This window comes from Chaetodon trifascialis, chromosome 14, assembly GCF_039877785.1.
Source record: "Chaetodon trifascialis isolate fChaTrf1 chromosome 14, fChaTrf1.hap1, whole genome shotgun sequence".
NCBI lineage: Eukaryota > Metazoa > Chordata > Actinopteri > Chaetodontiformes > Chaetodontidae > Chaetodon > Chaetodon trifascialis.
This window is the reverse complement of record NC_092069.1, coordinates 26783413-26810709: the sequence shown is the minus strand read 5'-3', so window position 1 is coordinate 26810709 and position 27297 is coordinate 26783413. Positions and strand designations below refer to the sequence as shown.

General features: G+C 48.6%; 2 protein-coding genes across 2 annotated transcripts in view; both read right to left on the bottom strand.

The window, feature by feature from the left end:
* Positions 1-21320, bottom strand: scfd1 (sec1 family domain containing 1). Its single transcript, XM_070978832.1, has 25 exons — positions 21279-21320; positions 19670-19740; positions 19239-19327; positions 18867-18957; positions 18470-18592; positions 18198-18285; positions 17612-17701; positions 17276-17331; positions 16950-17035; positions 16771-16870; positions 14675-14814; positions 14432-14522; positions 14048-14121; positions 13161-13242; positions 12831-12927; positions 12620-12690; positions 5382-5461; positions 5204-5266; positions 4275-4350; positions 2818-2871; positions 1422-1474; positions 1285-1318; positions 769-834; positions 456-524; positions 1-253 (listed from the first exon to the last, which is right to left on the bottom strand). The coding sequence occupies exons 1-25, from the start codon at positions 21307-21309 to the stop codon at positions 230-232; spliced, it is 1899 nt and encodes a 632-aa protein (XP_070834933.1). The 5' UTR covers positions 21310-21320; the 3' UTR covers positions 1-229.
* A 2770-nt stretch (positions 21321-24090) lies between these two features.
* g2e3 (G2/M-phase specific E3 ubiquitin protein ligase) overlaps positions 24091-27297 on the bottom strand; it is an 8046-nt gene continuing 4839 nt past the window's right edge. Inside the window, 7 exon segments of the mRNA XM_070978602.1 lie at positions 24091-24273; positions 24275-24301; positions 24303-24448; positions 24615-24786; positions 24875-24914; positions 25067-25239; positions 25328-25512. Of these exon segments, the coding sequence (XP_070834703.1) occupies positions 24091-24273; positions 24275-24301; positions 24303-24448; positions 24615-24786; positions 24875-24914; positions 25067-25239; positions 25328-25512 (926 nt within the window).

The window sequence follows — 27297 nt, the reverse complement described above, 5'->3', positions numbered from 1 at the left end:
GCTGTGAGAGTCAGACTGCTGAGCTTTATTAGTGCTGAGAGGAAGAGACGGAAATACAGTGAAGACAGGAAGTATTTAGTCCATTTACAGAGCAGAGATTAATATAAAACAACTGGAATCAAGAGAGAGAGAGAGAGAGAGAGAGAGAGAGAGAGAGAGAGAGAGAGAGAGAGAGAGAGAGAGAGAGAGAGAGAGAGAGAGGGAGGTTCACATCTTGTTGGTGTCCACGTCACTTTTGGCCGAGCTGGGCGAGCTGTGGAGAGGACAGTAGAAGAAGAAGTATTCAGCTGCTTTACTTCAGCCAAAGTACTAATACACATTGTGAAAATACTCCACTACTGCTGTAGATGTTTCAGCTGGAGCTCATTGAACTCCTTTATATCCTGTTGGTGCTTTAATCATCACGTGTTGTGAACCTATCAGGCGTCCGGCAGGTGGACAGGTGTTGGACTCACCTGTTTGATGAACTGAGCAGCGTTGAAGAGTTCACTGCAGCCGTAAACGACTTTCTTCCCCTGTTTGAACTGAAACACAGAAGTGACGTCACAGGAAGGATTTTACTGATCTGTAACTTTTCAGCTCGTCTCTTGAGAAATCAGATGATTCATCGACGTCAAAAAGAAATTCATCAGACAAACGTCACTTCAAACAAGAGCTTCCACAGACTGTCAAACAACACATCTAAGCCATTAGCTCCTCATGAATAAACGGTGGAGCCGATCACAGTATCTCGCAGTAGTGTCAGTGGTAGTAGCAGTATTGCAGTACCTTGGCGTAGTCCACCAGGTTCTGGTACTCGATGTAGTTTCCTCCTCCGACCACGAACACGATGGCCTGAAACGAACAGATCAATGAGATGAACCAGAACAAACTCCAGATGAGAAGAAAAACCTCTCATTCACTCCACTCGACGGACGCAGTACTTGTACTTCTTGTACTATATATCTATATCTATGATCTATGGACTGGAGTCTTTCAGGCTTTGACTGGAAACACGACATCATGCTGACTGAAAGTGAGACGCCGGTCGAGCTGACAGCAGCGAATCATTCAGGACATTATTTATCTATTCATGTTCAGGTGCATCTCTTCATTGGGTCCTCTGATGGACAGACTGCAGAGAAACACCTGAATGGTTTGACCGTTCGGTCTCTGCAGGCAGTCAAACCAGGACCAGTCATCACACCCATCATTACCCATGATGCCCTGCAGGTGAGCAGCTTGCGCTCCCATTCCTGTTTAAGCACGTTTAAAGATCTGTGCACTGATGAAGCGTCTGCTCACCTCCTGAAATGGGTTCTTGTTCCTGGGAATGGAGCTGAGGAGGAAGAAGAGGAGGAGGAGGAGTGAAGGTGAGGAGAGCTTTGTACGTGTCAGGTGAGAGAACTGATGGGGTGTGATTGATCTGTGATGAGTCATACCTCTCGCTGCCTCGCAGCATCTTTGGGTCGAAGTATCGATAGTCGTCAGTTTCCTGGAAGATGAGAGAGGAAAACATCAGCTGGTTCATGGTTTCTGTTCGATCCCTGACATTAAATCCACGGCTGACGTCGGCCTTTTGAGCAGGACGTCTGCTGATCGCGACGTTTCATCGACAGACGGCGGAGGAGCTTCCTCTGCTCACCCACAGTTCTATTTATAAAAGTTTAATTTGTGACCGTCGGCGCTCTGCATACCGATCCTCTGACCCAAGCCTGAAGTCTGAAGGACGAAGAGCGATGAAGACGAGGCTTCCTCCATATCTGCCCCAGAAGTCTGGAAAGTTCTTCAGCCTGCCAAATGTTTCCTCTGTCGTGCTTCAGAGTCGCTGCTTTCCCTGAATCTCTTCTGAAGGCATTTCCTGTTGGTCGTCACCATCGCTTTAAATTTCCTCCTCAATCCAAAATCATTTCATGTTAAAGGAGAAAAGTCTGCGCGTTGGACAGCAGATAAAACCTTCGGAAGTCTGACTGTCTCCACTAACAGCAGTGTCGCAGACACACTGTAAGTAATCTCATGTTAGCTAATGCAAAATGCTAAGCTACAGGTTAGCTAACATGTAGCTACACGAGGATCAGTTAGCTTAACGTCAGTTCAGTTTCTGTCAGTTTGCTCCTCATCTGAACCAGAGAAGAAGAGTCAGGATGAAGAAACACTCAGAATTCTGGGCCGAGCTTTGATAATCTCTCAGAAAAGCTTTTATCTTGAACGAGGATGAAGCTCGCAGAACCTTTCAGGACGAACTTGTTAGCAGCGAACATCCTCCGATCACATCCAGACCAGCTCAGGAACAGTTCAACAGAAACCTCCATCTGATTCCTCCTGAGAGTTCAGTGTGGAGCTGGAGCCAGGATGTGGTTAGCTTAGCTTATGAAGACTGGACAGCTAGCCTTGTTAGCCTAGCCCTTTATGTGAAATGTCGAACTGTTCCTTTAATGTTCCATACCAGCACGCACGCACGCACGCACGCACGCACGCACGCACGCACGCACGCACAGAGTACAATCTGATAGAGGGAGAATGTGCTCTCCTATTTCTTTCATCTTCATCCCAGTCTTGTCCCCCCCCCCCCCCACTCGCCCCCCCTTCAGCTTCACAACAACAGAATCTTTGTTGGTCGTCTGTAACTCCAGACGCTGAGAAACCTGCAGAGTGTGTGTGTGTGTGTGTGTGTGTGTGTGTGTTCAGGGTCAAATGACAACATGAACTGAGGAGCTGAATCAAAAATTTCACTCCTTCATCTTCGTCATCATCCTCATCATCGCTGACCTGTGTGGTAACTACAGAGTCAAGCTTTCTCACGTTTTGGAGACTTTCTGACTGAAAGAAGAAACTCACAGGGTTGGACTTCATCTCCATCAGGTTGTCCAGGATCCGAGTGACCGGAAGGTTCTGAAAGAGAAGAAGAAGAAACGTTTCACACCACAACGGCTACGCTAACAGCTAGCCGGGTTAGCCGAGCCCCAGCTCCCACTCCAACTGTGAAATACTGATTTTAATCTTTATCTTTTTCACTTACTATTAGTCACTTCAGTCATTCTCAAACATTCTTTTTGTCTCTTCGTCAGGTTAGTTTCAGTCCTCAGAAATCCTTTTGTTTTGTTTGGATTTGTCTTTTTTCAGATTCTGGAGACGTGAGTGTGGAAGAAGTCTGTAAATATCAGAGTGTCAACATATCCGACCAGTTTGTAAAGTTCTGGCAGCTCTGCAGAGCATCAGGGCCGAATTCAGCTGGTCTCAGTTCAGCTGCTGTATGAAGAAAACAGACACCGCCTCCCACTGCGCGCGTGTGTGTGTGTGTGTGTGTGTGTGTGTGTGTGTGTGTGTGTGTGTGTGTGTGTGTGTGTGTGTGTGTGTGTGTGTGATGATTATAAATGACTTCATGCTGGTGCCAGTTTCATGCTGAAACACCCATGAGCCTCCAACTTGTCATCATCATCATCATCGCTGCTGTCCAGGAACGAAGACTCTGTCATTGGGTACGCTTGATTTTACCTCCTGCCGGACACGGGCGGGTGGAGCCTGGTGTTTTGGTGCAGGTTAAATTAAGCATAAACGAAAGACAGAGGCCAGGATGGAGGAATGCTTCAAGGCTGGTTGCCAACGGTTACAGGTGAGGTTCCGCCATGTTGGAAGACTACTAACAGAAAGAAAGACATGAAGAAGAACGAAAAGGACTAAAAGGAAAAATAAAGAAAATGTCCAATAAATCATGAGGAAGGAGAAAAGATGAGGATCGCAGTCTTCCTCCTCCAACATGGCGGCTGGTCACAAAAGCTTCTGCTCCGAGCACCAATCCTGATCCAGTGTTCAGTGTCTGAAAGTCCAAGTTTCATGTGATCAAAGTCTTTCAGCTCCTTCCGATGAGTTTTTGTACGAACCGGAGGAGCCGTCAGTCATGCTAGCAGCTCTGTGAGGCTGTATTTAACACAGCAGTGCTAGCAGGCTAACAGCAGCATGCTAACATGCTGATGTTAGCAGGTATAGCGTTTGCAATGATTATCGTCTTAGTTTAGCATGTTAGCATGCTAACATTAGCTGATCACCAGTGAACACAGTCACGCTGAGGCTGATGGGAACATCAGCTCTGCAGGTATTTGGTCATAAACCAGAGTGACGGACACGTCATCATCCACCCGGATGCCCGAGTTTCAGTCATGAAACGAAGGATCCTTCAGTCTGATCACTGAGCACCCTCCACCTCAGTGTGACCCTCCACCTTCAGGCTACAAAGCACGCGACCATGCGACCATGAGTCACTGCAGCTGATTTCCCAGCAGCACAGTTTGACTCACATGTTGTTTGAGCACCAGGTTCTTCACTCCCTCCATGACGAACTGGGAGCCAGTATTCATCACTCTGGAAAACAGCCTGCAGAGGACAGAGGAGGGGGGAGGGAACCGGGGGGGACAGATAGAAGAGGGGAGGAGGAGAAGGCAGAGATGAAGGGAGGAGGACAGGGAGGAGGAGGAGGAGGAGGAGGAGGAGGAGGAGGAGGACAGGGTTAGACTGGTAATCTCAACACAAACCTTCTTTCAACCGAGTGAAGAAAAATACTGATACTGCTGCTGCTCCAGTACCACCAGTACTACAGAAACTACTACTACACTGTACCTGCTGCTGGTGACAGCTCAGGTGAAAATGCACTGCTGTTGATGTTGTCGTTGTTGTTGTTGTTGTTGGTGGTACCTCCACCAAACCGTTTGTTTGTCAGCAGGTTGACAGAAACACTGCTGGCCTGATGTTCAGGACACTTGACGCAGCAGATCCAAATGACGCAGGACTTATTTCTCATTTGGTTTACAGTGCGAGCGTTTGGCCTTCGCGACCTTCGGAGCTGGTGTCATACATCTTAAATGCAGCAGGTGGCAGTAAAGTTCAGCAGGGACTAAACATAACCAGCAGTAAAAACTCAGTGACTCCACATCCGTGAGTGGCAGCGACACATGAAGCTGCTCAGGCTTCATACAGAAAAGGGCTTGATGCAGCCAGACTTCCTGTTTTAAGGCTTTAATAAACGGCGTTAATGCAGCTTCCTGCTGTTATTTTAATGTCTGATAAACTCATATTAACTACTCTACAGTCTGTAGTTAGACTGTATTCTGAGCTCCACATAATGTTTTCAGAGTTCTCACTCGCTGCTGCTTCACTTCAGATAGAAGACTTTAAAGAAGCTTTAGACACTTGAACACAGTTAAGAACACGTCTTCTGTTCCTGACTCACCCCATTGGTTTGACTCCACTGTTGCCGTAGTTGGCCGGGGTGGCGGCCATCTTGGTAAACGCCCTGCAAAAGATGCCAGAAACCAAAATGACTCAACATGACTCCTCTGTTAAACAGTGACTGAATTACACTCAGTTGAAAACTGAAGCTGAGGTTTGATGAAGACAAATGGACTCACTTCCACTGTTTGATGTAGTTCAGAGGTGAAAGGTCGCAGCCCGCGTCCAGCAGAGCCGTCTTATACTGGTCCAAGTCCGACTGAAACGCACAACAGCCAATCAGACATCAGACAGACTGGACAAAGTGAAACCTGAGCAGTGCATTAAAACACGAGGCAAGATTTTACAACTCTGGAACATGATCACAGTCACACATTCATTCATTCATTCATTCATTCATTCATTCATTCATTCAACGCAGAGCAGAAATGCTGCGTTCACACTCATCATCTCTGTCGTTCCTTCATTCTGTGAACATTTGCACATCCTTTGCTCCATGAAACAAACACTTCAACTCAGCAACTTCAACTTCTCTTCCTGTGTTTTTTGTGACTAAAAAGCAAATTCCTTGTGTGGAAACCGACTTTGCATTAAACCTGCTTCTGATTGGCTGGATTACATCACCTTGCTGTCGATGCTGGACCTCATTGTTTTTTTTTGTTGTTTTCAATGGGACTCCACTTCCTTTTAACAGGCAGATCCAGGATCTGGGTGGGCGACCTTCTCTGTCGACCGGTTGGTAAATGCTGGCTGTTAACGATGAAGACCTGAGCTTCTTCAGCCCGTGTGTTACTGTGACCGCTCTACACCTGCAGCTACACCACCTTAGAAAGCGTCAGTGAGGCTGTTTTCAGGAGCGAGTTTATCGTCACGCCGGCTTGAAGCTGTTGTTTCAGAGGCCTCTCTGCTCGGCCAAAGAAAACATGGAGGAACCATCACAGCATGTGCGCAGCAGGACAAAAGCAGGCCTCTCGATTTCTATCTCCAACGAGTGGAGGTGACACAGCGAGCGTATCGTCCTCACACAGCTTCCTCTTCAATAAGCTCCTGACTGCAGCTCAGCGGGAGCCGCCGGCGGATTACACAACGGTCGAGCCACGTGAGAGCGCCTCCACGACGGCGTGTGTGGTTGTTTTTGTAGGACTGAAATCCCACATCAGTCAGAAACTCTGGAACACTCTGGAGACTGCAGCAGATAGAGGGGGGGGAGAAAAGGGTGAGAGAGAGGTCTGCGAGGGGGAGAGAGATCAAAGGAGGGAGAGGAAGAAGAGAAAGAGACAAAAAGTAACAGACAGGAGGCCAAGAGCTGGTCGCAGAGGGAGACGGATGACACAGATGACAAGAAGAGAGAGAGAGGGTGGTGATGGAGGGCGAGGGGGCAAAGCCGGGACCATCCATCTCTCAGGTGGATGAAAGAAAGAGGGAGGCTCGTTTCTTGGCAGAGGAGAGAGAGCTGTCACACCATCTGCCAGCAGAGGAAACCAGGGACGAGCCGGAGATCTGAAGGGATGCTGCGAACCGCGTGCCTTGCCATGAGCCGTGGGCCTCACCGTGAACCATGGGCCTCACCACGAACCACAGGCCTCACCATGAACCACAGGCGAGGCCGTGAACCACAGGCCTCGCCATGAGCCGTGGGCCTCACCGTGAACCACGGGCCTCGCCATGAGCCGTGGGCCTCACCGTGAACCATGGGCCTCACCACGAACCACAGGCGAGGCCGTGAACCACAGGCCTCACTGTGAACCACAGGCCTCGCCATGAACTGTGGGCCTTACCGTGAACCATGGGCCTCACCACGAACCACAGGCCTCACCATGAACCACAGGCGAGGCCGTGAACCACAGGCCTCGCAACGAACCACGGGCCTCGCCATGAGCCGTGGGCCTCACCGTGAACCGCAGGCCTCACCGTGAACCATGGGCCTCACCATGAGCTGTGGGCCTCGCCGTGAACCGCGGGCCTCGCCATGAACCGTGGGCCTCACCGTGAACCATGAGCCTCACCGTGAACCACAGGCCTCGCCATGAGTCATAGGCCTCGCTGTGAACCGCAGGCCTTGCCATGAACCACAGGCCTCGCCGTGAACCACAGGCGTTACCACAAAGGCCTCCGGCTGCTATGAGGAGGGGCTGTCAGATTGTCCAGCAGTGTCTCTAAGTGTCCTTCTGAAGGCAGAATTTGCTGGAAGCTGACATGACATCAAGTAGGCATCAAAGTGGGAGGGAACTGCAAACTGCACCGCTCAGTAAAGATCGCTAATGCTAAACTCAGAGAATCACCAAAGTCCATAGGATTCATCGTCTGAAGACCATGAAGGTCTGAACCACATTTGGTTCCAATCCATCAACCAGTTGTTACAGAATTCAATGAATGAGTGAAAAGTTTGACCTCATGGTGGCGCTAAAGGAGAAGTCAGAGGAGAGCCAGTCAGCAGTATTCATGAACGTCTGAACCACATTTCATGACAATCCGTCCACAACTTGTTGAGATATCTCAGAGTGGTGGACCGACACAACGACAAACAGCAGCCCGGCCTGAAGTCATGCCGCTAGCATAGCTTTAAATGTCAGCTAACGCTAACATGGCTAACCATGTCAATGACAGGATGTGGACGTTGTGATGTTAATGCTAATTTCAGTCGTGTATCTCTTGTGTTTGTAGGAACGAGCCCACCTGTCTGTCATCTGTCACACGTCCTCTAAACGTTCACTGAAGCAGTTTTACTTCAGGACTCTGACAAAACCTCCACACATCTGAAGAACTGAGCCATTTTCTACTTCACCAAACTACATCAAACCACTTCAGGCTAAACGGAGGAAAAGCTGAGTCATGCTTAGCTGCATGAACACACCAGCTCCACCTCTGTGTCCCAATGATGTCAATGATGATAGAAAACCAAGTGTTTTTATTGGAGAGCTTTGCAGCGTTATTGATGGATAGTCCTGATGGTGGGTTCAGGTCCTGGCCTGCACTCCGTCTCACTGATGTTGAATGATCACCGACTGAATAATTGAGAAAAAGTGTAAAGAATTATTTCTGCAGGTGTACAAGCAGAGCTCTCTGCCCACAGCAGCAGCTGGAGGCCTGGACTCAGACACCCGGACCGACGGCTTTTCAAGGCAAGAAGAATTTCAGGGGGCAAGAAAAGTTCGGCAGGTGTTCTCTGGTCCTGACTGATTGGAGACCTGCGGACCTCGTCAAGCGCGAACATTGTCAAAATATGCTTCTGACTACAAAGACTGAACTCGTGCTGCTCTATTCCTTCAACAGCAAACGCAAACTAATATCAATCCCAGTCGCTGTCATGTCATAAAGGACGAGAGGCACTTTCTGCCAAACTAAACTGATCCAGCTCCGCTCCTTTTCGAACCAGGTCTCTGGATTCTGGGAAGACCTCGGAGCTTTGGCTCGGCCATCTTTGTTCTACCATCATGAAATTATAAATGTGGTGGAGCCAAAGCAGCTTGTCACAGAACCCGTCCAACATGTGGTTATTGATCAGCAGCATGTTGTTCTGAGGACACGATGGCACAGCGACTGGAAACCATCTGTCTAAACCATTTCTGCTCCACAGTCAGTGATGTAAGCGTCCCCTGTGCTGGTTTAGTTTGAGCGTAGGTGAAGAAGGCCGACTGGGACGATCTGGAGGTCACCTGACACGGCAGGCGAATATCTGTTCGGTTCAATTTGTCCAACGACACAAAACTCAAGAGGAATTTCTGCAATCTCAGAAATCAACGGCAACTGAGGAGGAACCTCCTGAGACGCCCCTTCAGGTCACTTTGCTCACTGATTCGGACATTTTGCTCTCGTTGGCCGATTTCTCTTCAGTTTTATACAATCAGTTTTATACGAACAATCAGCTCATCAGTGGTGTTTCTTCTCTTTGATGCAGTTCTCAGCTGACACAGGAGCTGCAGCAGGGCCGATGGAGGACGTTAACCCAACGTCTGTCATGTCCGCCAAAGAAGCTGATTTAAGAGCTCTTATTTTACGTCGTTGTACGTCCACTTACAACCGTTTTCCTGTCTGTATGTTTCACAGATGCAGCCGGCAGCCATGAAGGTCTGTGGGAAGATGATGCCCTCATTTAAAATCCTGCTTGCAAGCCTGAGATTGATCGATTGATTGATTGTTTCTCCATCAATGAGCACAAAACCACCAAAAAAACCCCAAAACATGTTGGCAGTCAGAGGTCTGGACTCAGACCGTCTACATTCAGGTTTGGCTTTAGCTTCGATGATTTTACAACTTCAAAACATAAGAGTGACACTGAGGTGAAAAAAACCCATCATTAAGAGATTTAGTGTATTTTTACAGATGTCCTCCATCTCAGAATCCAAAAAACACACTGTGGAAATCAATTATTAATATTTGTGGCTTGAATCAGACTCAAGTCACAAATCTGATGCCTTCAGATACGATCAAGTAAAAACATCGACTTCAACACAAGTCAGCTGACTGCTCTTGAAATGAGTGAAGAGCACGAACTGAAAGTCGTGCACCTAAAATCCTGTTACGGTCAAACAGAGTCAACAGGTATGGCGGCGAACTGATGGTGCAGACGGGGGAGAAGTTTCTGCTGATATTTAGATTGAAAACTGATTCAAGGAAGTCTCAGCCTGATCCGTGTAGGTCAGACTAACACCTGACTGATGGGTAATTCTGACCAATGTCCCACATGCCGTACACCGACAGGAAATCGACTCCTGCGATTTTAACGACCTCCTGTCAATCACACAGGGGGAAGTTCAAGACACCGTTGAGAGTTTCAGCTCAGGCTAACTCAGAGCTGAGGGTCAGGAGCTCCTTTCATCCGTGATGTGATGGTGATGTGCTTGTTTTGGACCAGAGCTTTTCAAAGTGAAAGCTAATTTACTCCTGGTTGGAGGACGAACTTTTGGAAACACATTTCACAAAACTCGGTGGATAAAAACAGGAAGTGAAATGTTTCCATGAAATCAGTCTGCTGAATTAGCTGTTAGCACCTCCTGTTAGCATCTCACTCATAGATGAACAGACTGTCACTGGATCACTGTGACAATGAAGAAGAGGTCAAAGCATGAAGCGTCTCACACAGAAAGGCTCCACAGTCATTCGACTGACACTGATAACGACTGTTTTCAGGACTTGTCTTGAACTGGGACTGAAGCTGGCCTTAATATGAAGAAGAAGCTCACAGGTTTTCTGTTACTGAACTGTGTCAGAAAGCTTCTCTGTGCTCTTGCTGTGACTTTGTGGTGAAACTTAAAGCACACAAATACTCCACACAGAAGTCGTCTTTGAAGACGTCCACGTCCCTCATCGTCACATGAGAACTAAACCACAGTGAATCTGAATAAAACAAAGCTCTGTCTCCTGATGTTTGACCCTGACGGTGCTGAACGTCTGTCTGCTTCTGCGTCTCTTTGCTCCAGAGGAGAATGAGGAGCATTGTCCCGCCTGTCTCCTCGGATCGTCTCCCGTCCTCGCCGTCTGTTTTGTTCCTGGAAGCAAACACAAAGCCGCAGGAGGATCACAGAGTTCCCCGAAGAGTCCCAGTTCCTCCTTCAGTGTGATCTTTTATTTTGACAGAAGTGAACCGTGGAGGGAAAACAAGCTAAACCACAGTCCTCACATCAGCGTCCCACCGCTGAATCATCTCTGCTCTCACACAGCGCCTAATACGTTCCAGAAAAGGCTCAGTTATCCCCATTAAACCTCCCTCGACCACCGGCTCTCTGATTCTCCCTGTGACCTGCTGACACGCCGCACTTCAACCTGCAGACACCTTTAAAATGATCTTCTAAAGCAGGAAACAACCAAATTTAAAGGATCCGTCAACATCATCAGCGCTGCTGCTCTCGGTTTGACCAGACTGACGACGCAACACTTTTCACTACTTTAAGGTATCAAACATGTGAGCGTCTTTGAACGCATCGCCAAGTAAAGTCTCTGCAGCTGATGCTAAATGATGCAACGCCAACCTCACGGTCCGTTAAATGTCAAAGCAGCAGTGGAGCTTATTCAAAGCTCGTCTCAGACCAGCAGTCCGACGGTGCTGATCCACCTGCTCGTCTTTGAGGACGTCAGGTCAGTCGAGACGTGTCTCAGTTGATATTTCTTCATTTTGAAGGACATTTGCACAACAGCTGCTGAGTTACTGCTGATTTAAGCCGATCACTTCCTGCTGCACATTTCAGGGGGAACTCGACATGTTTCCACTGCGTACTACTACTACTACTACTATTACCACTATTACTACTTCTACTACTGCATATGTGAAGAAGCTGTATGAAGTCTGTCTTGTCTCCAGCATGTCCTGCTGTTACATTTCTGGATTTGAAAATCCAGTAAAACTTTTGCAGGGACACGACCGTCTAAAACATCTCTGCACCCTCTGAGAGCTGAGAGGCCTAAAGGAGGACAGACGGGTCCAGATGAGAGGGACACTGAAGCATGTGCACAGCCAGCGTGAGTTAGCTTAGCGCCTTAGCATAGCTCTGCGACTCTGCTGTTCTCGCTGCGTGTCTCTTTAGGACGTCCATCGCTGATGAACAATTGAGACGTAAGAGCGGAGCGGTGAAGGTTCTGGTTCGGGTTGTGAACAGAGGTTTGGTGCCTCACACTGATCCATTGTCTCAGTTCCCTCAGTGAAAGGCGACGACAGATCCAATAAGAGACTTGTGAGGACGGCTCGTCCACATCCAACAGAGCAGCGGTTTGGAACGCTCCCTTTCTGGCGAGTCTTTAGAGATGCAAAGTGGCACTGAAGAGGATTCAAAGTGAAAACGACTTCCCGAGCACGGAAAATGTCTGGACGTCGGCAAGAAGAAGCCAAACGTTACTCATGGACGTTATTAGTTACGCTCAGCGTGTTGTCAAAGGAGTCGCTGTTAATTTATGTAAAACATGAAGGACGAGACACACAGGAGCAGCTTTCTGTGCCGAAGGCTTCAACCTGTTTACGGATTAAATGTGTTTTCTAATGAAATTCAAATCAAACTCAGAGACCTTCTTGTGCAGCAGGTGTCTGAGTTCCTCTGAGGTCATTTTCACACTGTTTCACTGGAGCACTTTTTAATCATCAAACACTGAAGTCCTCCACGTGCTACACCTTCAGACCTGCTGATCTGCTGCAGCTCCTTCATGAACAAAAAGCTAAAAATATCGAAGCTGTAATTTTAAACCCTCGGCTGCTTCGGCCATTAATCAGCCTTCCACTTCCTGTTCCCGACGTTTCGCTGATGATGGAAACGGGTTTTAGATGAAAGTCCACGTGGGCTGCACACAGACTGCACGAGGACGCAGCAGTGCGTTCATCAGTGTTCAGCTCTGCTTTGTTTCAGAGCTTCAACACTGAGACGTGGAGGGGCAGAGCGTTCACCCGGTGCTGAGCAGAATGCTGCAGCAGCCGGCGGACGCCGTGGTTTACCTCTGACGGAGGCTGCTGGGCGGTGACGTAGTAGATGAGGAAGAGTCGCATTTTGTCTTCTGGAGTTCCAGCTGATGAACAAAAACATCCACAAAGTTCAGTTTGAGCTCAGTCTGACGCTGATTTCACAACAATACATACAATCCAAAGTACAAACAGGTGTGTGCGTGCGTGCGTGCGTGCGTGCGTGCGTGCGTGCGTGCGCTCATACCGTCCGGGTCACTGATGATGTCCAGCAGCGATTTGTCTAAAGTCGACTTGCTCATCAGTTTCTCTTCATACTCAAAGTAAACGTCCAGTTTACGACTCTGAGGACACAAAGAGCATCGAGTTAGTATTCAAACTCTGCACTGTGTACTAACACCACTGTGTACTAATACTACTGTGTACTAATACTACTGTGTACTAATATATTTCTTTTAAAAAGTCACGCTTTTATAGTTTTGTTCTCAGCGTCTCGGCTGTCCTCTCTAGCGTCTTGTCCTCTAATTCGCTCTCTGTGTGGACAGCGTTCCCGCTCTGAGCCGTGACGGCGGCGCACCTTGATGTGATCGAGGACGGCGGTGGCGACATTGGTGTGCAGGTCGATCAGTCGTTTCTTCTCCAGCAGCTCGGGCAGGGAGCTGCAGGACAAAGCATGAACACAGCGGCTCATAACATGCTGAAAAGACAATAATCACACGATAAATCAACGTCGATGTCGGCAGGCAGACTGAACGCTGGTCTCAGGCCAGCAGGCTGGTCTGGTCGACGGGCTGTTTCATGGTTACAGATCAAAACCAGAGCTTCACTGGTGGAAACCGGATCACAACCAGAGTCCAACCAGATGTCCTCTGGCTCCGCACTCATGGACATTCAGTACTTACACGTTACTGAGACACCACAGACATTCACAGAGGGGAAAACTGTGCACAGGAAGTCTCCTGTCCCACCCAGAGTTATCCGATTTATTTACTGAACTACAGCTGATTCAGACGCGACACGCCGCCGTTACCTGAGTCTTTGAACTGGTTTGACCTTCAGTCGTTTCTGTCCAGGTTCCAGCTGGAACCGTCTTCGTCTCTTTTGTCTCTGTTCTCATGAGGAATCGGGCAAAGCTTATTTCTGCGTGTGCGGCTGGACGCTGAGGATCAGCCTCTCTCTGGATCTTAGACAAGCAAACTTGTGCTTGTTTCAGACAGAAATTAAAGTCCTATCTCTCTCATCATTCGGGGAACTCTCAGCTCTTTGTTTCTGTTTAGTGTTTTATGATCCTGTTTCCAAACAGTTTACTTCGTCTTTATTTGTCTTCTTTCTGCCTGACCTGTTTTCGAGCCGCATGTCTGCCGACCCCCCGGCAGCGATGGGGGGCTGTGAAGAGGTTTAAACGTCGTGGCCGCTCGAGTTTTAAACGCTGCAGCGTTAGCAGCGTGGAGGCCGGGTCAGTACCTGACGGCAGAGGTGAGCTTGGCTGTGTTGTCTGACAACATGCTGATGGCTCCTTCGTCCTCTCCCTCTAAACCCTGCAGACAAACACAGAACAGACAAAAACTGATGAGGCAGCGCTCCACTCCAGCCACAGCTTCCAGTCCCACCACCTGACTGGTCCTTCAGACGCGACGCTGAAGATCCTGACCATGAACACCTGGATCACATCTGAGAGCAGCAGGTGTGTGGACAATGTGGACATGATGATTCATGTCTTTGTCACTCAGATAAGAGACTTGGGACATTTTGGAGGCCTGGTCAAGACTTCAGGGACACCTTTGAAGGGTCTCATTTGGACTCGAGGTTTGACGACCTGACCGCGTCGTCCACCACCTGGTGTCTCACCATGATGCTCTTCAGACGCTTGACCTCGTCCTCCTGCGCTCTGTAGGTGTCCAGCTCCTCCTGGACCGACTCAGCCACCTCTGGGAAGGGACTGGAACACACAGACGGTCCAGTTTAAGACTTCATGAATGAACTGGGAAAACAGGCTTCAACAACAGACCAATCACAGCACTGGAAACCTGAACAGACGCGCGCGGACAAACATGCGGTGTTCAAAGCCCGACCCGAAGCCGCCGCGCTCACCTGCCCCTGTGCTTCTGCCAGAACTTGTCGGCGGCTGTCAGGTCGTAGCTCTTTCTGTTCTTCTTCTTTGGTCTGGCGCCGGCAGGAGACGGCTCCGCCCCCGCTCCCTCCTCCATCACCACCCTGTTCAGCTGGAAGTCCTGAGGGGAAAACCAGAAGGAACACACACACATTTATTAAGACGTGGTCCACCTGTCGTCAGGTGACCTCTGGCGCTGCGCAGCAGGGCCGTCAGTGGTTGTTTTGGTAGCCAGTCCCATTTGTCCCGTCTTAAGTGACCCGAGTCAGCTCACAGTCTGTTAAAAGCACCGAATCCAAAGACGTCATCTTCTCCCTTCAATCCCAGAACTGATCCTGAACGTAAACCTGATCCAAGACCAGCAGGAGACGCCTGGAGGGCGCCGCAGCGCTAAAGACATCTGGGATGAAGTCCAGGCCAAAGACGCTCTGTCCCGCAGCACATCACCTCCAATTACACCACAGCCAGCCCAGACGAGGACAGATCCTCGTCCCCGACGCAGGATCCAGCAGCGGATCACAACATGGCTGTTGCCATGGAGACAGCAGAGGGAGGCGCGGGGTGGGGGGGATTTTGTGCTGGGATCCTGACATGTTTATGGGAAAGAGGAGAGAGATGGAGAGCGGCCATCTGGACCGCCGTCACCACAACAGAAACCAGACCAGGTCTGGATCTGGATCTGGACCACCAAAAATGGAGTCATTAATTCACCTGCTTTCAAACCTAATGAGCGCGGCGAAGCGTGGAGTCAGAGCGATAAACCGAGGGGCCAAATATAACGAGCTCAGAGCAGAACTGAGAGGCCCAACTCTACTGTGTACTACTGCGTTTCTCTACTGCGTACTACTGCGTTTCTCTACTGCATACTACTGTGTACTACTGCGTTTGTCCACCTCTGCCTGCCAGTGATGCAGCTCATGACAGTCTTTTGTGTTTTGATGAAGCAGCTTGTGAACAATCAGGTGCGTCTCAGATGTTTTTTCAGTGAGTCACATTCAATCACCTGTCAGGTGAAACTCAGTCAGACATCCAGCATCAACTCCAATCAGGCCAAAAACGAGACATCCCCGAGAGATTCAGCGGGTCAAAAACACTCCTCATATTAAAAATGAGTCCGTTTCTAATAATCAGATGCTCACTGTTCAAATATCGGCCTCAGAGCTCAGCAGTCAGGAGGAACTCACATTAATCAGTGAAGTTTCTCCTTTGAAGGAAAATTCGTCCTGAAGGATTTTAATCATGATGTTTTCACACTGTATTTGCCAAAGAGTGGTCTGCTGGTGCCAGCGTGTGTGTGTGTGTGAGCGTGCGTGCGTGTGTGTGTGTGTGTGTGTGTGTGTGTGTGTGTGTGTGTGTGTGTGTGTGCGCGCGCTGATGACACGTTATATAACACATCCATGTAACTCGACATTCCAGTGCTGTCAGTATTAACCTCAGCACCTCAGCAGCTGACAGAGCTCTGGCTCTGCATGAAATACAGTGTGTGTGTGTGTGTGTGTGTGTGTGTGTGTGTGTGTGTGTGTGTGTGTGTGTGTGTGTGTGTGTGTGTGTGTGTATACACGCGCACACACACACTGCTGCTCAGTGATGATGATGGTTAACAAAGAGATGTGCTTTAAGCCACATACAGTTTAAAGGTCGATGTCTTTCTTCTGTTCAGACACTGAATGCTAACCGCTAACTGCTAACCGCTAACAGCTCAGTGTGTGTGTCACATCACAGCTGATCCACTGACCTCCATTAAAACACATCAGTGAGCCTCACTGTTGTTCCTTCATCGCCTCAGTCACACACACACACACGCACGACAGCACCAAGCGTGGATTCATCCGCCGCTGAAAATAGTCCCAACAAACGCTCTGTTTCCTCCTGTTTGATGAAATTACTGAAAACTACATATTTGTGAGGTCTCCAGCAGGAACCAATGAGCTTTAAGCTGAGAGCCACAGACAGGAAGTCAGCGCTGACAGGCGGACAAGCACAATAAAACTTCCACAGTTTCGTGTTTACGTTGTTTTTTTCTGCTTCAGTAGAAAATATGCTGAGGTCACTCTGAGACAGACGACTGACGGCTCACCAGGACGTCGTGGATCAGCGCCTGATAGGTCCAGGTGTGGTGGAGGGGCGTGGCCATGTCCACGTTACGATCTGCCAGGACAAACAGAGGCCTCTGGAAACTGGAGAGCAGAGCAAACGATGAGTGCAACCACACAGAACTGCATTATGGGAAGTGGAGTTTCACGTGCTTTACTGTACCTGAACTGTCCGGCAGCCATGTTGTCTCCAGTGAAGAGACTGTTCCTGGCGTCCCGCAGGTTCTCACGCAGCTTCTTATCCAACTTCTACAACACACACACACACACACACACACACACACACACACACACACACACACACACACACACACACACACACACACACACACACACACACACACACACACACACACACACACACACACACACAGTTCAGAAATGTTTGGTGACAGATAAAATCCATCACAGAGTGAAATATGAAAATCTATCACAATAAAATACAGTTTCTGGAAATCTGAAGAGGGATGCTGAACCAATCAGACTCACCACGGCAACCATCTCTGCTGCGTTTCCACGGGGACAGCGAATGATCGGCACGGCACCTGATCGAAGACACACGTCAATTAAGACTCATCCTATCGAAGACACGGACGCATTAAAGACGACGAAATGACCTCAGACCAAAAAACAGCTTTCAAACAAACATTTAACAGCCACAACCTGATGGAAAACAGCTGATTTCAGATCAGTTTGACGCTGCAGACAAAAGACAGGTCTCACTGTCTCCTCATCTGACAGACAGGTTTGAAATTTAAGTCAACATAACCACCTAGTGGACGGACACAGAATCACACCAAGATGCATCAAACACTCAAGAATCACCCAAAGTGACGAAGAAGCAGAAGAGACTGTCCACGATGGTGTCCATGATGGCCTCCATGTCCGTGTCCTGGATGTCTGCTCTGTTAATGGCTGCAGGGACACACAGGTGAGACGCACAGGTGAGACGTACAGGTGAGACGCACAGGTGAGGTTATGATTCCATTCACACTGACTTAAATGTCTTTTTGGTTTTTGGTTCGTTTGGATTCAAACCGACCAATAACAGCTCATTCAGGACAGCACAGGTCACATGACTCAGGTGTCGCTTGTTTAATGGACGTAGATGTGATAATGTTTGCAAAGCATTGTGGACCGTGTGTCTCTTCTTCTGTGACTTTTGCACATGTTGAGAACAAACACGAAGGAATCTACAAAGACTTCATTTTGTCCCTCCCTCTACCCACAATCCTTTGTGTTTGATGAGGTTTCTGCTAGTTGTGTTACATTTACTCAAATACAGTATCCCCCCGAGAACGTGAGATATTTGTATTTCACTGGAGTATTTTCATTGCATACTTCCACTCCACTTCATCTCAGAGGTACAAACTGTACTACGGCTTTGGTTCCTCGTTACTTTCAGCCTCACCGTGATACGAGATGAGCTCCTTGTTCTGATGACAGAGGACAAACATGTCGTCTTCCAGAGTGATGAAGTTCAGGTACTGATCGTACACCTGAGGGGGAGAGAGAGAGAGAGAGAGAGAGAGAGAGAGAGAGAGAGACACACACACACACACACACACACACACACACACACACACACACAGAGTGCACACAGATGATATAAATATAGTGTGTATATACAGATTTATTAGATTGATTAACTCTCTGTATACAGATCAGAGTAACCATGGTTACCTTGGTGACTTGAGCGACGGCGTTAGCAGCCAGAGCGGCGCTGGCGATGTCCTCCAGTTTACTCCTACTGATGGCAGAGATGAAGTTCAGAAAGTACGACTCGTGCAGCTGATTCCTCAGGTCCTACAGGAGCAGAGACAGCAGACACATGCTAACAGGCTACATGTCAGGACGCTAACAAGCTACACGTCAGGTTGCCAACAAGCTAAATGTCCCGATGCTAATCAAGCTAAATGTCTGAATGCTAACAAGCTAAATGTCTGAATGCTAACAAGCTAAATGTCTGAATGCTAACAATCTAAACACTGCAATGATGCTAGACATCAGAGATGTCAAGACAACCATCAGTGTCCACTGTTTACTGAGTGTGTGTGTGTGTGTGTGTGTGTGTGTGTACCTGGCATATCCTGTCGATGTTCTCCTCTGTGGGCATGACGAAGTAGATGGCGGGAACATCTGGGATAGGATCTCTGTCTGAGTGAAGCAGACTAACACACACACACACACACACACACACACACACACACACACACACACACACACACACACACACACACACTTCACGTTAATGTTTGATTATTAATCTGAATCTGCAAAGTAACTAATGATCCATTAACTGAAGTGAATTAAAGAGTAAAAAAACAGGAATACTCAAGCGAAGTATGAGTACTTCAAAATTCTACTGAAGTACAGTAGTTAAGTAACTGTACTTAGTTACTGTGCACAGCTGGTGTTAAGGAGGCGGGTCGTGTACGTTTGTGTGTCTTACAGGTGCAGCGTGATGCCCATGTCCCTCAGCTCTTTGACTGACAGCAGAGGAGAGATGATGTCCTGCCCAAAGCGGTCGTATATCAACACCTGTACACACACACACACACACACACACACACACACACACACACACACACACACACACATTTTTCATTGCATTTAATTTCAGCTGATTTGAGTCTTTAACTACTAAACAAAACAAAGACAAACATGAATCAGCGTTTAATGTGAATAAAAACGATGAATCAGGACAAATCTGAACAGAAAAAGACTCAAAGTGTGACCTGACAAACTCACTGTTACAGGTTTGATATTCAGAAAGTATTTAACACCCTGATCGACTCCTGGCTGTGTGTGTGTGTGTGTGTGTGTGTGTGTGTGTGTGTGAGTGAGTGAGTGTGTGTGTGTGTGTGTGTGTGTGTGTGTTACCTTCCATACTGGCTCGGCTGCTGTGTTCTTCAGAGGAGGAGCGTTGAAGTTCAGCATTCGTTTCAGAGCCACTGAAAGCACAAACAGTCTTTTTTCTGTGTGAAACGTCACGCAGGCGTCAACACGTCCACACCGTTATGGTCACGTGACTCACCTCCACTCAACACTGTATGCACATCCAGTTTTGACACAGTTGTATTTAACTTCTCCCACGTGTCAGCGGGAACGTTTTACTCTACATCTATTTGACACTTAAAGTATTTACACTGAAAAATAAATGATATTCTTGTACGATATGATGCAGTACTGTAGTACTACTCTGCCTAGTAGTATCCACAGTTTCTTTCTGTTGTTATTACCTGACACACTTAGGCCTCCGCAGTCATGATGTGGAACGCTTAATGCTCACTTTCTGTACCCCTACGTTCAGCTTTGGGGGTGCCCCTCCTATAAAGGGGGGTCTCCGCCTTTCCTCGCCCCTTGTTGCTGCTGTACTCCTTGCAGAGGTAAGCGTCATTGCTCTGGCTGTAACGCTGGTGTTTTACTGCTGTTAAGCTTTGTTAATAAGTTCATTTTTCATCCTAAACTTGTATAATATTCTAACAAATTCCTGTGTCATTTCATTTGTGAAGGGGCTCGAGTTGTATGACAACAGTTGATGGAGGATTTCGTTTTTTTCCTCTTGCTGTCAGCTCCAAAAATAAACGGACACCGCCTCCAAAGACATTCATGGTTTGAGAAGAAGAATCAGAGGGACGATCCCTCTTATTTGTCACACAACATACACGCGAACGCGCCATGCAAATTGGTGAAATTTGACCTTTGCCCCCGGCCCCCACAGCGGGAATCGAACCCGGGACCTTCTAGCTGTGAGGCGACAGTGTTACCACCGGGCCTCCTTATCACAACACATCGCAGAGTACGCCAGAGTCCACCGGTTACATGTATTGGCACTACAGTTAAGAGCTCGGACATCTATTTGTTGGTGATAAAAACAGAATACGTGAACTTGTACTTGATTTTTCGCGTACTTGTAATGGAGTGTTCCTAGACTACTTTTACTTAACAAAAGGATCTGAGTACTTTTCTTGTGTAAAAGTATCTTCTGTGGTGTACTCCTTTTCAGTCTCTGCTTGGTATTTTCTGCACAAACAGCAGCTGCTTTGTTAAACCTGAAGCGCAGCAACAAAACAGCAGTGTTGAGTTTAACGGCTCAACGTTCAAAACTCAAACGTCTCACCGATAGCAACAGGCTAGCTTCAGCTAGCTAACACTAGCATGAGGAAGCTAGCAGTAACGTTAGCTAACGAGCGCAGCGGCTGGTTAAATCTGCAGTTAACCAGTTAACAGTCTGTTTAGTTAAAAGTCTGTAACGTTAAAAGTAATGAGGGGAAATACGAAGAGTTTCAGTATCTGTAGTGAAACTGAATCAGCTCCACTAGCGGCTAAACAGCGATGCAGAACGGTTAGCTAGCTGCTGTGAGACGTGACAGTCCTCAATAAATCTCCTCCGTCACACTCAGGCACGTTGGAACTCTCTGCGGCCCGTTAACGCCGCCGTCTGCCGCGGGAAATAACCGTCAATGAAGAAAGAAAGAGTTTGACAAACCTGTCTGCTTCTCCCGGACGGACGCCGCCATGTTTGATGTTGTTAGTGGTGACGAAGCGCCTGATGACGTGGCAGCAGCCCGTCAGAGAGGAGAGAAGCACGAAGAGGTCTCACTCTGCAGCAGTTTCCAGAGACCAACAAGTTTACTATGATCAGTGTTCAAGGACGAAAATCCACGGAAAAAGGTTTTAAATTGGATTTAAAGGGTATATTAAAAAAAAGAATGGGCTGTAATATATTACAATATTTTCATACATTATCAGCAGTTTTATTTTTAAGGGGGTAAAATCCTTAAGTGTCAAAATAAAATGAGAGCAATCCATTCATTTAAATCTTAAAAGGCACCTGATTATTTCAGTTAAGGTGGAAGACACAAGCAGCCTGTGTGGTGTTTGTAAAACCTACGATGTTCCAAACAGTCTCAACTCTGTTCTATAAAACATCAAAAAAACAGGATCAATCATCAATAATCAAACTGTTTCCTGACAGCAGTTTTCTGAAGTGTCTCTAAGTTCATGTGCTCATCTCCTTCATCCAATCATGTGTTCACAAAGTGCCATAATCAGTTATGAAGTCATTAATGTTTTGCAATCCAAAATTTAAGACAAACCCTCGTTTTGCAATTTAATTGGAAAATTAAGGTTGTTTTAAGGTATAAATTCCAAACTTCCTGTAATTTTAGCGAGTAAATTTTAAGTTTCTTTTAAACAAAAACACAAAGGTTTGGTTCTTTCCAGAAGAAAAACACTTGACAAGACTTTGGGCCACTCAGGAGCCAGCAGGTGAGCAGGTTTGACCTGAGCGGCGCCTCCTTCGCACCCAGTTTGTGTCTGAAAATAAAGACAGGAAGCATCAGGTGTCACAAGTTTAGTGAAACAGCAAAGTCTGAGACGTCACATGACCCGAGAGGACGAAGCAGTGGGATCTGATCAGCGCCATCCGACTCCTGCTTTTCACACTTTGTTCATTTTCCAAAAGAAAAACATCAAAAAAGATGGAAAAACTTGACAAACAAGAGAAACAAGCACAAACAGAAAATCTCCTTTAAAGGAAATAACGTACAACAAAAATATAACTGAACGGACAGAAACTCTTAAAGGCAAAGCTCTAAAATCAGCACCAGCGTTTTCCAGCCGACGTGTGGTCGCATCGTTTCAGAGCAGAGGAAGTCTGTTTGACATCAGATGTTTCTCATCAGTGAAGGTACAGAGAAGGATTCGTTCTTAACGGAGACGTCTGAAGCAGACGTGGTGCAGGAGTAACCAGCCGGCTGTGAACCCGGTGACGCTCTGCACGTTCCTGACCGACAAACCAGCTGTGGAAGGTTTAACGGCCGGTCGTCCGGAGCCGGTGGAGCCCAAACCGGAGCCAAGAGTGAAAGCTAACGCTGCTCTGTGGCCGTAGCTCCATGTTAGCCGTCTTTTCATGTGATGTTTATGGCTGTCTCTGCTGCCCCCAAGTGGCCAAAATGTGAAATCAATGCAGCTTCCATGTCCCTGATTTAATGCTTTCATATTGAAGTTTGTAGATATTTGGTCGATCTGTTGTGTATTTTTCAAACTGTAGGTTGTTCTGACTCAAACTCTCACTGCGGCACCAAACGTGGATTCATCCACCTGAAAATAGTCCCAACAAGTGCTCTGCTGTTTGCGGAGACTGGTGACGCTCTTTAAACACGAGGCCGAACGTCTGCCAAGTGCTTTTAAAGATTGATGTCTTCAGTAGGAACCAATGAGCTGAGAGCAGCAGACAGGAAGTCAGACAGTGTGGAGAGACGGACGAACGCGTTGCTGGTTTGAGTCTGAACGTGAGAGCAGACCGATCCTCCATGTACTGGACCAATCAGAGAGCGTCACCACACCCGAGCACAAAATCCAAGATGGAGGTGTAACTGCATTAAGTCTAATCTGACAGCGGTCTGTTGGTCTGTCTTCTGTCCTCATCTGTCCTCCTCTGTGCTCGTCTATCCTTGTCTGTTCTCCTCTGTGCTCATCTGTCCTCAATTCTTCGTCTGTTTGTCCGTGTTTGTCTGTCCTCATCTCTTTGTCTGTCCTTGTCTCTTCATCTGTCCTCGTCTCTTCGTCTGTCCTCGTCTGTGTTTGTCTGTCCCTGTCTCTTTGTCTGTCCTCATCTCTTCATCTGTGTTTGTCTGTCCTCGTCTCTTCGTCTGTCCTTGCCTGTGTTTGTCTGTCCTCGTCTCTTTGTCTGTCCTTGTCTGTGTTTGTCTGTCCTCGTCTCTTGGTCTGTCCTTGTCTGTGTTTGTCTGTCCTCATCTCTTCGTCTGTCCTCGCCTGTGTTTGTCTGTCCTCGTCTCTTAGTCTGTCCTCGCCTGTGTTTGTCTGTCCTCGTCTCTTCGTCTGTCCTCGCCTGTGTTTGTCTGTCCTCGTCTCTTCGTCTGTCCTCGTCTGTGTTTGTCTGTCCTCGTCTCTTCGTCTGTCCTCGTCTGTGTTTGTCTGTCCCTGTCTCTTTGTCTGTCCTCATCTCTTCATCTGTGTTTGTCTGTCCTCGTCTCTTCGTCTGTCCTTGTCTGTGTCACAATAGAAATGTGGAAAAAATGAGACTCTGCTGTCGAAACGTTTGGAGAAAAGAAGAAAAATCAGATTTCTACTTTATAAAAATCAAAGCGTTTATCTTTGAATGAAAACCATAAAGAACTTTCTGCAGATGCTCGGATCCTCCTCCTCCTCCTGCTCCTGCTCCTCCTCCTCCTCCTCCTGCTCCTCCTCCTCCTCCTGCTCCTGCTCCTCCTCCTCCTCCTCCTCCTCCTGCTCCTGCTCCTCCTCCTCCTGCTCCTGCTCCTGCTCCTCCTCCTCTAGCTCTCTGTGGGGAGGAGGTGGACATGGTGGCTGATGGCCTGCTCCATGGAGCTTTTGAAGGCCCGGTAGGAGGAGGTGACGGGCAGGAGGAGGTGTTTGGAGCTGAGCTCCCTCTGAGGGAAGAGCCCCTCGTCCCTCCACACCTCCCCCTCTGGTCTGACCGCTGCTTTCTTTCTTCCTCCCTTCCTCCTCTTCCTCCTCTTCCCCCCTCCTCCTGCTCAGCTCCTGGTGGGGAGGAGATGACGGGGTGGAGGAAGGAGATGGAGGGAGGTGGGAGGAGGCCGGAGGCTTGGAGCTCCTCGGCTCCTGTGGCGAAGCGAAGAAGGTCCTGCAGGGAGATGGAGCTCCTCCCAACTGAGGAAACGAGAGGAGGAAGTCAGAGCGTGAACATTTCTGACAGAGAAGAAGAAACATCAATAAAACCAGCGAAACGTCACATTCTAACGTGTGAAGGAAAACGTTTAGTTTTTGTGTCTCTTTGGTTTTTTTGTCCCGCCTGACGCTCGTCAACTTCCTGTACCTTCGCACTCCAGCAGGAAGTGTCTCCAGAAGGTGATGACGGGCGTCTCTCTGTTCAGTCTGTCCTCCTGAGACGAGAAGTTGACGGTGAAGATCTGCCCGACCGTCTGAGCCGTGAGCCGAACCGCCGTCTCACAGAAAACGCTGTAGAACACCGACGGGAAGAGCTGCACCTGGATCAGATGAAAGGAGCGTCGCTGTGATGACGCTGTTACACCTTCAGCGTGTTAACACACAGAAAAAAAATCTAACTGGAGTCACCTGATCGAAGACGCCCAACGTCTGCAGACCCGCCCGAAACCTGGAGGACGAGACAATACAGTCAAGACCTGTCAGGGGACAGGTGAGACGCCAGGCCACACCTCCTCACACCTGCTTCTCCGCATTTAAATCGTCAATAAACCTGATCTGTGTGTGTGTGTGTGTGTGTGTGTGGTGTGTGTGTGTGTCCACCTCTGCAGGGGCAGCTGCATCCTGGTGATCACAGTGAAGTTCACCAGGTCCTCCACCAGAGCGTCTCGCTCCTCCAGGCTGCTGATTGGTTGGTTGCAGCCGGCCAGCTCCAGGTACTCCCAGCTCGACGCCATCACTTTTTTCAGCTCGTCTACAGACTCCGCCTCCGCCATCTAAAAAGGGCCAATAGAATCGTCAGTCCATATTCTGCCGTTGATTACTGGACATGCTGCTGTCCCTGTGTCTCACTGCTCCCCTCACCCTGCTGACTTGGTGGGTGAAGTGTGTGTCGGGGGTCATGTGAGCGACGCTGAGCGGCCGATTGGGCGGATAGTTGAACAGACACTGATACAGAGCGGGAGAGAAGAAGCCGAGTGGAGGACCGCCGTGAACCAGAGAGAGAGCCAGCAGGCAGCCGACGTCAAAGTACAGGTCCTCACGCAGAGCTGGACACACAGAGACAGACGGAGAGAGACACAGAGACACACAGAGACAGACACAGAGACACACACAGACACAGAGAGAGACAGACACAGAGAGAGACGGAGACAGACACAGAGACACGCACAGACACAGAGAGAGACAGAGACAGACACAGAGACACGCACAGACACAGAGAGAGACGGAGACAGACACAGAGACACGCACAGACACAGAGTGAGACGGAGACAGACACAGAGACACGCACAGACACAGAGAGAGACGGAGACAGACACAGAGACACGCACAGACACAGAGAGAGACGGAGACAGACACAGAGACACACACAGACACAGACACAGAGAGAGACGGAGACACACACAGAGACACACACAGACACAGAGAGAGACAGAGACAGACACAGAGACACACACAGAGAGAATTGGAGACAGACACAGAGACACACACAGACACAGAGAGAGACAGACACAGAGACACACACAGACACAGAGTGAGACGGAGACAGACACAGAGACACACACAGACACAGAGAGAGACAGACACAGAGAGAGACGGAGACAGACACAGAGACACACACAGACACAGAGAGAGACAGAGACAGACACAGAGACACACACAGACACAGAGAGAGACGGAGACAGACACAGAGACACGCACAGACACAGAGAGAGACGGAGACAGACACAGAGACACGCACAGACACAGAGAGAGACGGAGACAGACACAGAGACACGCACAGACACAGAGAGAGACGGAGACAGACACAGAGACACGCACAGACACAGAGAGAGACAGAGACAGACACAGAGACACGCACAGACACAGAGAGAGACAGAGACAGACACAGAGACACGCACAGACACAGAGAGAGACGGAGACAGACACAGAGAGACGCACAGACACAGAGAGAGACGGAGACAGACACAGAGACACACGCAGACACAGAGAGAGAGAGACGGAGACAGACACAGAGACACACACAGAGAGAGACGGAGACAGACACAGAGACACACACAGACACAGAGAGAGACGGAGACAGACACAGAGACACGCACAGACACAGAGAGAGACGGAGACAGACACAGAGACACGCACAGACACAGAGAGAGACGGAGACAGACACAGAGACACGCACAGACACAGAGAGAGACAGAGACAGACACAGAGACACGCACAGACACAGAGAGAGACGGAGACAGACACAAAGACACGCACAGACACAGAGAGAGACGGAGACAGACACAGAGACACGCACAGACACAGAGAGAGACAGAGACAGACACAGAGACACGCACAGACACAGAGAGAGACAGAGACAGACACAGAGACACGCACAGACACAGAGAGAGAGACGGAGACAGACACAGAGAGACGCACAGACACAGAGAGAGACGGAGACAGACACAGAGACACACGCAGACACAGAGAGAGAGACGGAGACAGACACAGAGACACACACAGAGAGAGACGGAGACAGACACAGAGACACACACAGACACAGAGAGAGACGGAGACAGACACAGAGACACACACAGACACAGAGAGAGAGACGGAGACAGACACAGAGACACGCACAGACACAGAGAGAGACGGAGACAGACACAGAGACACGCACAGACACAGAGAGAGACGGAGACAGACACAGAGACACGCACAGACACAGAGAGAGACGGAGACAGACACAGAGAGACACACAGACACAGAGAGAGACGGAGACAGACACAGAGACACGCACAGACACAGAGAGAGACGGAGACAGACACAGAGACACGCACAGACACACAGAGAGA